This window comes from Sus scrofa, chromosome 1 (assembly GCF_054392235.1).
Source record: "Sus scrofa isolate SSC_HxYL_T2T_F1_AM1 chromosome 1, Sscrofa_HxYL_maternal_Yorkshire_Landrace_v2.0, whole genome shotgun sequence".
NCBI lineage: Eukaryota > Metazoa > Chordata > Mammalia > Artiodactyla > Suidae > Sus > Sus scrofa.
Genome location: NC_139383.1, coordinates 276,216,160 through 276,232,851, shown reverse-complemented (window position 1 = coordinate 276,232,851; position 16,692 = coordinate 276,216,160). Strand labels below are relative to the sequence as shown.

Here is a 16,692-nt window from a genome sequence, read left to right as displayed (position 1 = left end):
ATCAATAGTAAAAACAACAATATTATTACAACAATCATTCATTAATCACATGTTTATTGTGTGACTACTATAGACCAGTTGCTGTAACATGTACTTTATATCAGCCTAACAGCCCCACAATAAAGGCATTTCTCTAGCTTAACTTGTTGAAAACCAATACCTAAGAGCATAAGAAATTTGCCATACAGCCCTCATCATGAAAATGATGGACAAGTCATTCAATCCTATATTTATCAGATTTTGAACCCATGCTTCTAACCACCATGCTATTTTGACTCCTGTCGTGTGTCATTTGACAGAAAAGGGACACCTGCATATATGCTCCTCATTCAAGAGAAGATGGGGTCTGTCATTTCTCCAAAGCCTTGGTGGATGTGTTGCCTCTGTCCTTAGTCATATGATCAGACATGAATAGAGAGACTATGAGACCAGCTACTGGATTTATAAGACAGATACTCATAAAATGAATTTCTCAGGACTCCAAGGACAAAAGCATAGATAATGTTTTTCAAAGGAAATAATAGGTGGAAAGTTAAGGCAAGTACGGTACATATCCATTGGAAGTAATGTCATGTACCTAATAAACTGAATTCATGAAGCTTATGAATTCATTTATGAAGAAACATAATCAAAAATTGTATATAGGGTGTGTTTATAACTTTGTGAAAAACAGTGCAGATACCCACACATCATAATCATCCTTATCATTATTAAACCTGGAAGGCTTTGCTCACTGCTCACATACATACCAGACATCTACCAAAATTGTAAAAGTACACCTTCTTAGAAGGGAAGGAACAAATCCCAAAGAATTGTAATTTATCATACCTATATAAGTTTTTTTTTGAGATGATACAGCAAAATTATAAAAAATCATGAGGCACAAATATAATTATCTGCAAGATTTCACAACAGACCACTCAGAAACATATACACACTCACACACACACACACACACACACACACACACACACACACTGCTGAGTAAAGTCTAAAAGCCCTGCCCTTACCTAGCTCAGGAGAGATCAATTCAAATACTGTCAGCTCCAGGATGTAAGCAAATTTTTCATTTTCTCTCCAGAAGACTTTGACCTAGAATGGGGAGAACCCACACACTCAACCCAGAATTCGGGAGGTAGTACACTATTTTTTAAACAAGATCCACGACAACAACAATAGTATTTATTTTTACCAGACAGAAGGGAACCCAGATGACCAAGGTCAAAAATTTCTGTTGAGGGAAAATTTGGGAGTGATAAATGCAATTCCCTTAACTATTCCCCATGGAGGTGTGCCTTTGACAGATACCAAAGATAGTCATCTCCTTTGGGAATATAAATGAGGATTCATTATTTGCAGATTCACTTAGAGAATGTTCATGTCAATAAGCTCATTTAATGCCCCAATCCTTCCTGCAGTAGATAGTATTTTTCCTATTCCGTTGCAAAGAGGAGGGGTTGAAGGAAAATGGGCAAAGGAGAGGTTTCAAATGCAAACGCATTAACTTCACATCTAAAGCCCTGTTCTGCTGCATAACAATGGCTCTCCTGCAGCAGTGGACTCTATCCTGTGGAGCTCTTCCTTCTAAATCCAGTCCAGATGTGGGAGGAGAGTTGCTACTCATCCCTGGGGAATAAAAACATTTATCTCAGAATAAATGGGCTTCTGTTTCTCAGAAATAGAGATTTTCTTCTTCTTATAGAAACATACAAATGCCTAAAGGGATTTTTTTAGTTAATGCACATAATAATAGTTGGCACATAGTCAGGGTTCAAAGTATACTTTTTAACCCTAAGAATGGATATTAGAAGGCTTCAATTCAGATTGGCAAAAAATAAAGACATAGAATCGTGTGGAAGATAGCATTTTATCTATTCCAATAAATTGTTTATTTAAATTTTCATAAAATTATTTTGCAACTACTATATGGCAAGAGTTTTGTGAGGTGCTGTGAGCAAAGTTTGGAAAGCACATTTTTAACAGAATGTAATAATGCCATTTGCAGCAACATAGATGGACCTAGAATTTATCATACTAAATCAAGTTATTGAAAGACAAACATCATGTGATATGACTTATATGTGGAATCTAAAAAAAAAAAAGGATACAAATGAACTTATTTGCAGAACAGAAACAGATTCACGGACTTTGACAACTTCAGGTTACTAAAGGGAACAGGTGGGTATGGGGGGAGAGAGGGACTGGATTCTTGGGACTGCCATATGCACACTGAGGTGTATGGAATGACTGGCCAATGGGGACCTGGAGTATGTCACAGAAAACTCTACCCAATATTCTGTGATAATCTATGTGGGGAAAGAATTTGAAAGAGAATGGTTGTGTGTTTATGTATAACTGAATCACTTTCTTGTACAGCAGAAATTATCACAACCTTGTGAATCAATTTACTTCAACAATACTTTTTTAAAAATGAAAAGCTTTGAAAACAGTTTTTTCCTCTAAAAGTTTTCTCAATCTAGTGAGTAGAATAGACAAAATAGGGTGTGTCAAATGATGTACTAAAGGTGAGGCCTGAGTCCTGTGAGAACAGAGCATGGGTGTTACACCTAAATTTAAGGGGTCTGGCAAGGTAGGCTGCAGAAAGTTATAAGTAAGCAGAGACTCAGTATAATCCAAAGAGTAAAAGTTGATGTGGGCAGTGTAGAGAGAGAAGGAAGGAAGAAAAATATAGGAACAAGAAAACACATGGACAAGAGAAAAGGTGACAAAATCAGGAAACAAATATCAGGAAAATTAGAATGGCTAAAATATAATTTCAACAGGGGAAGAAGTTCAGGATGAGGCCAGAGAAACTAGCAGGAATGAATAGTGCATAATATTGACAGCCATGTTGAACAATTTGCACTTTTTCCTGAAGGAAAGGGAGAACTCTAGAAGGATTTGCTCAAAGAATGACAGTGTCTTGTTAAAACATATGTCTATAAGTAAAGAATGGATAATGAGCAGGTGTTTGCAGTAGAGGGAGGGAATGTAGGCAGGGCAAGGATGGAGGAATGGCATGTAAGACAGTAGCAGGGAGACCAGTTTGGAACTGTTCACAGTTTCTTGGATAAGAGATTATGGAAGTCTGTCTGAGGCAGTGGAACTGGAGAGAACTCTATGGATTTAGGTCTCCTTCAGCATCAGAATTTAAAGGATGTGGTCGTTTTGCAGTGAGCCAACATTGATGGGACTATGGAAAATGAAGGCACTAAAAAACTCTCTAGATTTATGGCTTCCACAGCTGAGTGTATGCTTGTGCCATTTACTGAAATAGGGGATCTAGAAGGAAAAACAGATTTGAGAAGTTTTTAACACACCAATTATGAAGTGCCTATGGATAATTCACAAAAAGATATTCAGGAGGCAGGTAAATATATTTTGGATGCAGATAGATATTAATGACCCATCAATATAGAAGAGGGTAAGATTTTAAAAAGAAATGAGATGAATAAGAATATTGAGAAAAGAGGGCAAGAATGGAGAAAGAAAAAGAGGTAAAGAAAGCAGAGGAAAGAAAGTACAAAGAGAGGAGTTTCTGTCGTGGCTCAGCAGAAATGAATCTGAATAGGAAGCATGTGGGTTTGATCCCTGGCCTCATTGGGTTAAGGTGTAGGTGTTGCTCTGAGCTGTGGTGAGGTTGCAAATGTGGCTTGGATCCTTCATTGCTATGGTCATGGTGTAGGCCAGCATCTATAGCTCTGATTGGAATCCTAGCCTGGGAACCTCCATATGTCATGGGTGCGGCCCTAATAAGGAAGCAAGAAAAAAAGAAAAGAAAAGAAAAAAAAGAAAAGAAAAGAAAAGAAAAGAAAGGAAAGGAAAGGAAAGGAAAGGAAAGGAAAGGAAAAGAAAAGAAAAGAAAAGAAAAGAGAGAAAGAAAGAAAGAAAGACCAAAGAGGAAATAACAAAGAGAAAGGGAGGTGAACAGAGCTGAACACAGACCAGAGAGAACATTGAAAATTAAGGAAATGACAGAGAAAGAGCATCCTCAAAGGGCATCAGAGAAACAGAGACATGGAAGGAAAATAAAAAACATGGGACCATGGGAGAAAGGGAAGGGAAGGTTAAGTGATGAAAACTATCTACTGAATTTGGTAATAAGGAGACTTTTGGTGATGTAAACAGAAGCAATGTCAGTGAGTGATGGGACCAGAATCTAGACTACAGTGAATAGAGGACTAAATGGAAAGTAAGGAAGCATAGAATGTGAATAGTCAGATTGATGCAACGTGGAAGCTTTGCTAGATGTGTGGGGTAGAAGGTCATTGGAGTTAAGTCTTTTGCAATAGGGAAGAGAGTAAGACAACATGAGATCTGTAGTGGAGAGGATAACAAATTTTGGGGAAAATGGACGGGATCAGAGACTGCATAGAAATTTGGACCCAAAGATTCTATATAATGAATGAGTAGAGGGGAAAGAGAGAACAAGTTATATTGAAAGTTTAATTTAATAGGTAAAGCAAATCCAGTCTTCCTAATATAACCATGGGAATAGATGGCTAAAGTGCAATAGAGGTTGAATGACTGAAGATGAGCTCAGAGGATAAATATGCCACATTGCTGAGGGGTTCATTCATACAGATGCTGCAGGCACCCCACTTGATAGTGAAATTGTAGAGAAGTAAACTGATTCAGGTGCCAAAGTCTGTAACCAAATAAGAGCCACTGGAGTTTTGCTGTGTGGCTATAGGACCTAGGACAGTTTCTACTCTTTGCACAGTACTGTAGGCCAGCAAAAAAACTTTCTCTGAAATTAGAATTAGAGATATGTCTCATTATGGTATAATTTTAAAAGAAAATAAATAGTTACAGCTTAGTTTCTCTCAATGAGGGAAGGGTTAAGTAACTGTGGTACACAGCCTGTAGAATATTACCTCACTGTTAAATGATATTTATGAAAAGGTTAAGATGTTATTTTTGAAAGACATAATAGAAAATTTGCATATAGGCATGTTTATGACTATTTTCAAAAATCAGATTGTTTTCTGATAACCTGGAATGATGCAGTCTAAAATGTTAAAGAAATTATTTTGTTATTGGAAGTAGAGACATTTATATATTTTAAAAAATTCCCAACAATAATATTATATAATCATGTCTTTCTCTTTAATCATGGTTTTTATTCATAAGTAATGAAAATATTAGTTAGTTTTGTGAATGCTGGCTAAATCTCATGGGAAAGAGATGGTCCAGGAAGAGAAGTACATGTGCTGGCAAAATTCGTGTTGAGGAACGCGGCTGACCCTAACAGGCACCATTGCTCTGTCTGATTGCTCTGTTTCTCACACCCATCCACTCATATAGGATCCTGAACATCAAGGCATGAAACCATCAAAGGACAAGTTCCTGAAGCATCAGGAAACAGTCCCTCTCCTAAAACTAACTTGCAGCCAATAAGCAAATGCTTATGCCACTAGCAAACAGTTTGTATTCTACTGACCTATGGGCCCTCAGCCTTTCTAAATACATGAGAAAATAGAGAAGAAAGCAAGGTCTTTGTCTGATTTATCCCTGATTTTTTTTTTAAATTTACCACTTTATTCATTTATAAACATTCAGGGGCATGAAGTACATTCATATTATTGTGCAATCATAACCACTTTCTATCACCAGAACCTGGTCATCATTCCAAACTAGAACTCTGTACCCATTAAAAATTAACTCTCCATACCCCTTCCCACAGACCCTGATAACCTCTACTTTCTGTTTCTATGAATTTGCCTATTCTAGCACCTGACATAAGTGGCATAAGTAGCTGTGATGACCCTAATTTAAATTAGCATAATATCTTCAAAACAAATGATTTTTCCATTCCTGGCCTCAATTGCAAGTCACTCAAGATAAAGTTGTACTTTTCAAAATGACATCAATTATGTATATGCTTACATTTAAAAGGCATATTTCTGGGTTTTCTGAAGTCAAACGTTTCTCTCTCTGCAGGCCTGGGTGTGAGTGTGGTGTGTGTCAGGGGGCATACCCCTTGCGTGCTCCTCCACTGCTCAGGAGGCTTTCCAACACCTGGAGATATTATGTTTTAAGATCCTTCTCAGATTTCCCCCAGATTCATATGGATCTGGCCAGCCTCCTTATCCCTCAATTTTTATTCCATTAGTATCAGGCACAGAGAGATCCAATTTCAAAAATGCTTTCTGAATCACAGTGAAGATAGGAATTCTGTTTCCTAACAAAAAGTCAATTATAAAAATCACTAAGTCATAGAAGATTGATTAACTTGCATTCCTCCAGAAGCCAATCCTGAACCAAGAATGAAGGATAAGTAGTTTATTTGGGAGTCAAAGAAAACACCAATAGGAGAGTGGGAAAGAAAGATAGGGAGAACAAGTCTATAGACAAAGGACAAATTTAACACAATCATTACCTGTGAAAATTAAGCTAATTCCAGTGAGGAAACACTAGCATCCTGCACACCTCACATTTGTCCACTTTGATTTTTCAAAACTGCCAGTGGTCGCTATTCAGTTGACTTCATTCTCTGGCTTATGTCAAAATGTTGTTGGACTTCAACAGGTCTTAGTTGAGAGTCTCTCCATCCCTTCTGCTCTTATATACATGAAATTGTGGCAATAATACAGGGTCATCACAGCTAGAAAGAAGCTACCCAGATAAAGCTTTGTTCTACTTACCATCTATTAAACTCAGATATCCAAAAGGGCAAAATAAAACCTCAAAGAGGATCTCCAGCTATACATACTTCTTTGTCCTGTATATCTCAATCCTAGGAATCACTAGTGCCACATTAATGATCATTTCTTAGAAAGATCAATTTTAAAGAAACTGAAACTTTTAAATTTTAACTCAACTTTTCTGGATTGTGTGTGTCAACAACTTTTTCCCTATGTGCAAGTTTGTTTTCTTTGTGGTTTATGTTTCTTTTATTTTTCTTCCTTCTTTCCATCCCTCCTTTATTCCTCCTTCCTTGAAACTCTTTTTATTTGATGTATTTTAATTATTTATTTCTTTTGTTTGATATAACTAAGCCTAAGTTTGTCCAAAGAAAAAAAGTAATTATCTCTGCCTCTTGTCACTTTACATTTCATAGTGATCACTAAAGAGAATAAACATGAGATCATTTCCTTTGGGTTACCTGGTGGGTATGGCCCAATAAGAGCCTTTGGAGTGGGATACTGTTCTACCTAATTCCCACAAGCCAATTGGTCCTTTGGCTATTTGGATCTCATTGGAGCTAGTAATTTTTTTTAAACTCTCTGGAGCTTATCATAAGCTAAAGGGTGCTTAAGGCTGGGAAACAGAGCTTGGAACAGAAGGAAAACTGATTATCCTTGAGGTCCTTCCTCCATGGGCTCATTGTCTAAGGTCCCCAGCACAAATCTCTCTCCCATGGGACAATTTTGCTAGCGGAATCAAGGGGGAAATGGGGCAATTAATCCAGATCTGAAGGATGTCTTGAACTGGAAATTAGAAGTTTGTCTCCATGCCCCTTGGGGCTTTCTCCTTGGCTATTATACTCCTCAGTTCATAGGTCTGGGGTTGGTAGATAGGAGTGAGAGTCTCAGCTTGTTTCTTTACTTTTTGATGCTCAAAAAATGTCAGTGACCTTGGAAGTTAATATTCAGGTCCCTTAAAGAGACTCTTGGGGCATATTTACCCACCACACACTGGAACATACATGCAATAAGGTCAGTATTGGGGATGGAATGGACATTGTTTTCTCAGAAACATATGGACATATTTAGGTCTAGAAGTGGAAATATCAAAAAGCTGATTTTTTTAGGGATGTTCCTGTGGCATATGGAGGGTCCCAGGCTAGTACTCCAATTAGAGCTGTAGCTCCTTGCCTTTGACACAGCTCACAACAATGATGGATCCTTAACCCTCTGGGTTATACCAGGGATTGTACATGCATCCTCATGGATACTAGTCAGATTTGTTTCCACTGAGCCACAATGGGAACTCCAGAAAGCTGATTTTGACATGGAAGAGAAGAGAGAATACGAAAGACAGACAAACTATGATAGGGTGGCGAGGAGGTATAGTGACATGGAGTGACAAAGAATGAAGATGCAGTGGCAGAGAGAATGAGAACTGAGAGAGGAGGAAGGAGAAAATAAGAGAAATAAAGACAAAATGAAGGGAGAAACAGAAAGAGAGAAAAAAGAAAAAAGAGATAAAATAGAGACATAGGGAAACAATTTCCTTCAGGATGAATTTTACTTGCTTTAGTTCATGACATAGTCCAGCTACTGAATATAGGAGAGAGGGTGTTTATGAGTCACCTTTGTGATCAATGGCAAATACTTCCAATGAGAGAGCATCCTTATTTCTTTACTAGTTAGCTAGGAGTTAGCTCTGTGAACCCCACCTTTTTGTTGTATAAGGATGGAAGTTGGGGAAGGACACAGGGATTTTGTTGAATACTGGTGCCAGATAATCAGAGTACTTTAATATACATGAAATTTTACCATTACTGGTATATCAATTTCTTATTGCTGCTCTAACAAATTGCCACAAATTTATTGGCTTTACACCCCACAGATTTATTATTTATAGTTCTGAATGTCAGAAGTCTGATCATTGGCTTTTCTTCTTAAGACTCTGAAGGAGAATTTTCTCTGTCCCTTTTCCAGCTTCTAGAGGTTACCTGAGGCCACCTGCATTCATTGTTTGTGTCCCTTTTCTCCAACTTCTCTGACAGGAGCATAACATCTTAAAATCTCTCTCTGACATACGCTTTTGATTACTTCTTCTACATCTAACAACACCTTTGATTACATTAGGTCCACCCAGATAATCTAGGATAATCACATATTAAAGTCAGCCTTAATAAAGCAGCCTTGAGCACCTGCACCTTAATTCTCTCTTGCCAGGTAGCCGACAATATCCACAGGTTCTGGGCATGAGGATATGGACATCTTCCAGGTCTATTATTTCTGCTTCCTATAACTAACCTGCAAGTGTTGTGTTAAATGGCAGGACCACCTGATAGGGACATGAAAACTTGGGATAAAGCTAAAATCTCACTTAGTTTAACATCTTTTGATAATCATCTTTACTTTTGTTGAGGGGTATTATCATGTTCCATAGGAAGAAAATGAAATGAATTAAACATATATTTTGTATAGGTAAGTTTGAGCCATTGTTATCATTTATCCTTCTCTGTGCTGACAGTAGAAAATAAGTCATATATAAATTCTCATAAAATATTTTCTGGGAGTCAGATTGGCCTTTGCTTTCCTGACATGACATGGGACCTCAGGGAACCCACAGCCACCAAAGCAGAAGGAGTTTAAATGGCATCAAGTGGAAGTGTACTCTTTGAGGGAGGTTGGAATGGAGACATCAGCAAGAGTCAGTGTGTTGGAGTGAGGAGGAAAAGATTGGAAATGCAGCAGAGACAAAAATTGCTCAGTTTCTTTAAGCCATGTTAACACTGTTACACTTCATCTTAAAATCAGTCGGAATACTTTGAGAGTTTTTAAACTGGGGAAATTGTTTAGGCCTTTCAAAGAGGAATATATTTTTTTAAATCACTCTTTCATTGCAGTAGAGAGAAAGGGTTAACACAATTCAGAGTTTCTTAAGGACCCTCTCTGAAGTGGAAACAACAAAATGGATGTATATCAATTAGTGTCCTTTAACAATTACAATAACTACTTTATGTTCTTTGAAAAGTCTGCCTCCCATCTGAAATTTATTTTTTTAACTTTTTTTTCATATTTTTATTTTTTATTTTTTAATTGTCCCTATACATTACTTTTTTTCTACTGTACAGAATGGTGGCCTTGTTACACATTGACAAATGATTGAATTAGGAAGAAGTGGTATATATACACAATGGGATGTTAGTCATAAAAAGGTGCAAAATAATGCCATTTGCAGCAACATGGATGGAAATGGAGACTCTCATACTGAGTGAAGTAAGCCAGAAAGAGAAAGAAAATAACCATATGATATCACTTATATCTGGGCTGTAATATAAGGCACAAATGAACGTTTCCACAGAAAAGAAAACCATTTGAAATTTAACAGTGAGGTCACATCTTCTACAGGTTTCTGTGCAGTGGTTGATGATTTGGACTGCAAACCACCAAACATTCTTGGGGCAATAACCAGGCTGAGATATCATTTCCATGCACTAGTGCAGAGTAACACAGATGCACAAATTCAATTTTGTCATTGAACCAAGAAAAGGATGCTCTCTTTAAACTTCCCTCCTTGATAATTATTCTAATTCCCTTATGTGTCACTGTAAAGGTAATATATGAGAAATAGGTTAAGTTTCCCACTTTCCAAAGTAAAACATACATATTTTTTATCTAACTACTAAAATCAATTAATTCAGAGACATTAATATTTTCATGCATTATTAATTCCCAGCAGTGAGAAAAGCAGCATGAGGAGGGAGAACCAGAGCCATGTGTCTGAGTTACTCCTCCTGGGGCTTCCCATACAGCCAGAGCAGCAGGGTGTGTTCTTTGCCCTGTTCCTAGGCATGTACCTGACCACAGTGCTGGGGAACCTGCTCATCATCCTGCTCATCAGGCTGGATCCTCGCCTCCACACCCCCATGTACTTCTTCCTGAGCCACTTGGCCCTCACAGATGTGTCCTTTTCATCGGTCACCATCCCTAAGATGCTGAAGAACATGCAGACAAAAAAACTGTCCATCTCTTATCCAGGGTGCATCTCACAGGTGTATTTTTATATACTTTTTGGTTGTGTTGATAATCTCCTCCTTGCAGTGATGGCCTATGACAGGTATGTTGCCATCTGCCACCCTCTTCACTACACCAGCATAATGAGAGAAGGACTCTGTGCCCTGCTGGTGACTGGCTGCTGGATTATCTCCTGTTCCAGTGGCCTTCTTCACACACTCCTGCTGGCCCAGAGGTCCTTCTGTGCTGACAACATCATTCCCCATTTTTTCTGTAGCCTCCCCAACCTACTCAAGCTGTCCTGCTCAGACACCTCTCTCAATGAGCTGGTCATATACACTGTAGGGGCTGCAGTTGTCATTTTCCCACTGAGTGGCATCCTGATATCTTATGGCCGCATTGGGGTCTCCATCCTGAGGGTCCCCTCTACTAAAGGGATCTGCAAAGCCTTGTCCACCTGTGGCTCCCACCTCTCTGTGGTGTCTCTCTTCTATGGGACAGTTATGGCAGTGTACTTTTCCTCCTCATCAGACCAGTCCCATGATAAGGACATCATTGCTTCCGTGATGTACACAGTGGTCACCCCCATGCTGAACCCTTTCATCTACAGCCTCAGAAACAGAGACATGACATTGGCTTTGGGGCTTCTCTTCAGAAACAGTAACATTTTAGCCAAGTGAGGATAATTTAACCATGTTCTTATTTACTCACTGACTTTGTTACAAATGCCTAAAAATGTTGTGTGTAGATCACCCATGTCTCTAGCACTTTTCTAACTGTCCTTCAAATGGTCATTGTTATTAGATCAATATATTTCACTTTATTCATATCTCATCCATTTATTCTTCCATAACCCCAAATATGACATTATTCACAATACAATTTCAACTTGCAGTCTTCAAAACATCAAAATCCTTTGTGTGTGTTTGTATTTAGATTTTTTTTCAATGTGTTGTATTATTATTATCTTTGGATTTTTACAGCTTTTTTGAAGTGTATATATATATATATATATTACATTTTATTTTGGTCATCTATCTTGGGCATTAGTTTTCTGATTTTGTACAATTTTATTTATTCAAAATATAGTTGACTTACAATGCTGTGTTAATTTTAAGTGATTTAATTATAGCAAAGTGATTCAATTATATGCATTGTTTTCTCAGAATCTTTTACCTTATATGTTATTACAAAATATTGACTATAGTTCCCTGTGCTATATGACTAGTCCTTGTTAGTAACCTATTTTAAATATAGCAGTATGTAGTGTTACTTGCAAACTCCTAATTTATCCCTTCCCATTTCCCCTTTAGTAGCCATAAGTTGTTTTCTATATCTGTAGGTTTATTTCTGATTTGTACCTAATTTCGTCTGCATTATTTTTTTTGATGACACACATGAGTGATATCATATGATATTTGTCTTTGTCTGGCTTACTTTAAATTACACCCATGTTGCTGCAGATGGCATTATTTTATTATTTTTTATCTCTGAGTAATAGTCCATTGCAAGATTGTACCACATCTTCTTTATTCAATCCTCTATTGATGGACATTTATGTTGCTTCCTTGTCCTGGCTTCTTGCCTTCCAGCAACAAACATTAATTTCTAGTGTTTAGTTTTAGTAAAGTCCAGAATGCTTATCTTCTCAATGCAGTATCTAGTTAATAAAGTACTTTGGATGGTTTGCTGAAACCTAAATAAACTTTAATTAGATTGTGCCCAAAACAGTAGGTGAGCACAAAGCAGTCAATCCAATTACTAAATGTCCCTGTTCTAGGAAGACTGATTTTTTTCCCCTCTAAATTGGATTTTCATGTTGAGAAGAGTCTATAGCTATCAGATTAATTTTAACCTTGGAAAATGAGTGTTGTGTCTGCCAGAGAGGTCATTTCTAATAAGAAAAGTCTAAATATGTGAATTTATAATTTAAGCACACAAAAATATTTACCACATGAACTATTACGTGCCAGGCAATTTTCTACATTCTGGTAATACAAGTTAAAAAATGTATCCCCTGTGAGTTTACATTCCAGCATTCCTGATCCAGCTCATCCTCCTCCTCTTTTTTATAGTATGTTTTAACCTTCTAACACACCATAAGCTTTACTTATGTTTAAAATTTCATTATTTCTTTGCTGGGATGAAAGTTCTATAGAACATGGGTTTATACGTCTGAAATAAATGAATCCTAAGATTTTTATACATAAAAACTGTTATGAATAAAGGAGGCATAAAAAGGGGGAAACAAGAATACTGGGGGTGGGGTTCATAATTTAACATCATGTGATACAGGAAGAGCTCATTTGGAAGGTAACATCCAAACAAAGATGTTAATGAGGACTGGTAAGTGAGTCTTGGTGGTACCTTGGCAAAAGCATGGAGATTGGCACCTAGAAATACTCTGAGGTGAGACGGTTCCTTGTTATTCCAGGGACATTAAGGGGGCCTCTGTAGCAGGACAGAGTAGGAGAGGGATGGTAGGTAATAAGTTCTCTAGGGCACTTAAGGTCACAGACTGTATTAGTCAATGTTCTCCAGAGAAAAACAACAAATAAGATGTGTTTATGGGAAGGGGTATAAGACAGAGGGATTTATGGAATTCCTATTGTGATGTAAAATGTTTGGTGGCATCTATGCAGTGGTTTAAAGGATCCAGCATTGATTCAGCTGTGGCATAGGTTGAAGTTGTGGCTCAGATATGACCCCTGACCTGGAAACTTCCATACGCCAGAAGGTGGCCAAAAAAGAAGGGAAAGAGAGATCAAGAGAGAGAGAGAGAAAGAAAGAGAGAGAGAATGATTTATTGCAAAGAATTTGTTTATGTGATTATGGAGACTAGCAAGTGCAGTCTGTGGAGGAGGTGGGAAGCTTGGAAAACCAGGGGAAAGGTATAGTTTGAGTCTGAAGGCAGGCTGGTTACAGAAATGGTTCTTCGTTGTGGGAGATCATTCATTTTCTTAAGGCCTACAAATAATTAGATGAGGCCCACCAACTTTACAGAGAACAATCTGCTTAATTCACACTGTACTAATAGCAATTTTTTTTCCACATTTGGGGCTTATTTATTTATCTATTTATTTATTTTTATTTTTTTAAATTTTCCCACTGTACAGCAAGGGAATCAAGTTATCCTTACATGTACACATTACATTTACATTTTTCCCCCACCCTTTGTTGTGTTGCAATATGAGTATCTAGACATAGTTCTCAATGCTACTCAGCAGGATCTCTTTGTAAATCTATTCTAAGTTGCATCTGATAAGCCCAAGCTCCTGATCCGCCCACTCCCTCCCTCTCCCATCAAGCAGCCACAAGACGTTTCTCCAAGTCCATGATTTTCTTTTCTGTGGAGTTGTTCATTTGTGCTGGATATTAGATTCCAGTTGAAAGTGATAGCGTATGGTATTTGTCTTTGTCTTTCTGATTCATTTCACTCAGGATGAGAGTCTCTAGTTCCATCCATGTTGCTGCAAATGGCATTATGTCATTCTTTTTTATGGCTGAGTAGTATTCCATTGTGTATATATACCACCTCTTCCTAATCCAATCCTCTGTGGATGGGCATTTAGGTTGTTTCCATGTCTTGGCTATTGTGAATAGTGCTGCAATGAACATGCGGGTGCATGTGTCTCTTTTAAGTAGAGTTTTGTCCAGATATATGCCCAAGAGTGGGATTGTGGGGTCATATGTAAGTTCTATGTATAGATATCTAAGGTATCTCCAAACTGTTCTCCATAGTGGCTATACCAGTTTACATTCCACTAGCAGTGCAGGATGGTTCCCTTTTCTCCACACCCCCTCCAACACTTGTTATTTGTGGACTTATGAATGATGGCCATTCTGACTGGTGTGAGGTGGTAACTCATGGTAGTTTTGATTTGCATTTCTCTTATAATCAGCGATGTTGAGCATGTTTTCATGTGTTTGCTGGCCATCTGTATATCTTCCTTGGAGAACAGTCTATTCAGGTCTTTTGCCCATTTCTCCATTGGTTGATTGGCTTTTTTGCTGTTGGGTTGTATAAGTTGCTTATATATTCTAGAGATTAAGCCCTTGTCAGTTACATCATTTGAAACTATTTTCTCCCATTCTGAAAGTTGTCTTTTTGTTTTCTTTTGGGTTTCCCTTGCTGTGCCAAAGCTTTTCAGTTTGATGAGGTCCCATGGGTTTATTTCTGCTCTTATTTGTATTGCTTTGGGAGACTGACCTGAGAAACTATTCATGAGGTTGATGTCAGAGAGTGTTTTGCCTATGTTCTCTTCTAGGAGTTTGATGGTGTCCTGTCGTATATTTAAGTCTTTCAGCCATTTTGAGTTTATTTTTGTGCATGGTGTGAGGGTGTGTTCTAGTTTCATTGCTTTGCATGCAGCTGTCCAGGTTTCCCAGGAATGCTTGCTGAATAGACTTTCTTTTTCCCATTTTATGTTCTTGCCTCCCTGGTCAAAGATTAATTGACCATAGGTGTCAGGGTGTATTTCTGGGTTCTCTATTCTTCTCCATTGGTCTCTCTGTCTGTTTTGATCCCCGAACCACACTGTTTTGATGACTGTGGCTTTGTAGTATTTCTTCAAGTCTGGGAGAGTCATGTGTCCTGCTTAGTTTTGTTTCTCAGGATTGCTGTGGCGATTCTGGGTCTTTTGTTGTTCCATATAAATTTTTGGATTGTTTGTTCTAGTTCTGTGAAAAATATCCAGGGTCATTTGGTAGGGATTGCATTGAATTTTTAGGTTGCTTTGGGTAATATGGCCATTTTTACAATATTGATTTTTCCAATCAAGGAATATGGAATATTTTTAAATTTCTTCACAACTTCTTTGATTTCTTTGATTAAATTTTTATCGTTCTCGGCATATAGGTCCCTTACCTCTTTGGTCAGGTGTATTCCGAGGTATTTGATTTTTTGAGGTGCAATTTTAAAAGGTATTGTATTTTTGTATTCCTTTTCTAATCTTTCATTGCGGGTATACAGAAATGCGACTGACTTCTGAATGTTAATGTTATAGCCTGCTACTTTGCTGAATTGATTAATCAGTTCAAGTAGTTTTTGGGTTGAGTCCTTTGGGTTTTCAATATATAGTATCATGTCATCTGCATACAGTGACAGTTTTATCTCTTCTCTTCCTATATGGATGCCTTTTATTTCTTTGGTTTGTCTAATTGCTGTGGCTAAGACTTCCAAAACTATGTTGAAGAGCAGTGGTGAGAGTGGGCATCCCTATCTTGTTCCAGATTTGAGTGAGAAGGCTTTCAGTTTTTCCCCATTGAGTATTATATTTGGTGTGGGTTTATCATAAATGGCTTTGATTATGTTCAGGAATGTTCCCTCTATACCCACTTTGGCGAGGGTCTTGATCCTGAATGGATGTTGGACTTTGTCACATGTTTTTTCTGCGTCTATTGAGATGATCATATGATTTTTGACTTTTTTTTTTGTTAATGTGGTGTATGATGCTGATTGATTTGCGTATGTTGAACCATCCTTGTGAACCTGGGATGAACCCAACCTGGTCATGGTGAATGATCTTTTTGATATGTTGTTAGATTCGGTCGGCTAAGATTTTGTTGAGAATTTTTGCATGTGAATGCATCACAGATATTGGCTGATAGTTTTATATTTGTTGGTATATTTGTCTGGTTTTGGAATGAGGGTGATGGTGGCATCATAGAATGTCTTTGGGAGTATTCCTTCTTCTTCCACCTTTTGAAAGAGTTTAAGGAGGTTGGGCACCAGTTCCTCTTTATATGTTTGATAGAATTCGCCTGTGAAGCCATCTGGTCCTGGACTTTTATATGTAGGGAGTGTTTTTATGACACCTTCAATTTAATTTCTAGTGATAGGTCTGTTCAGTTGGTCTGTTTCTTCTTGATTCAGATTTGGCAGGCTGCAAGATTCTAGAAAAGTGTCCATTTCTTCCAGATTGTCAAACTTGTTGCCGTATAGTTGTTCATAGTATTCTCTTATGGTTTTTTGGTATTTCTGCCGTATCCGTTGTAATTTCTCCTTTTTCATTTATAATTTTGGTTATTTGGGTTCTTTCTCTCCTCTTTTTAG

General features: G+C 37.7%; 1 protein-coding gene across 1 annotated transcript; it reads left to right on the top strand.

The window, feature by feature from the left end:
* Positions 1–10,375: 10,375 nt before the first annotated feature.
* LOC100158065 (olfactory receptor 1J4-like) lies at positions 10,376–11,317 on the top strand. The gene has a single exon (XM_085019479.1). The coding sequence runs from the start codon at positions 10,376–10,378 to the stop codon at positions 11,315–11,317; it is 942 nt and encodes a 313-aa protein (XP_084875605.1).
* The last annotated feature ends 5,375 nt before the right edge of the window (positions 11,318–16,692 follow it).

Coding starts and splice junctions, on each gene's coding strand:
- LOC100158065 (XM_085019479.1), top strand. CDS start 10,376: ATGAGGAGGGAGAACCAGAGCCATGTGTCTGAGTTACTCCTCCTGGGG.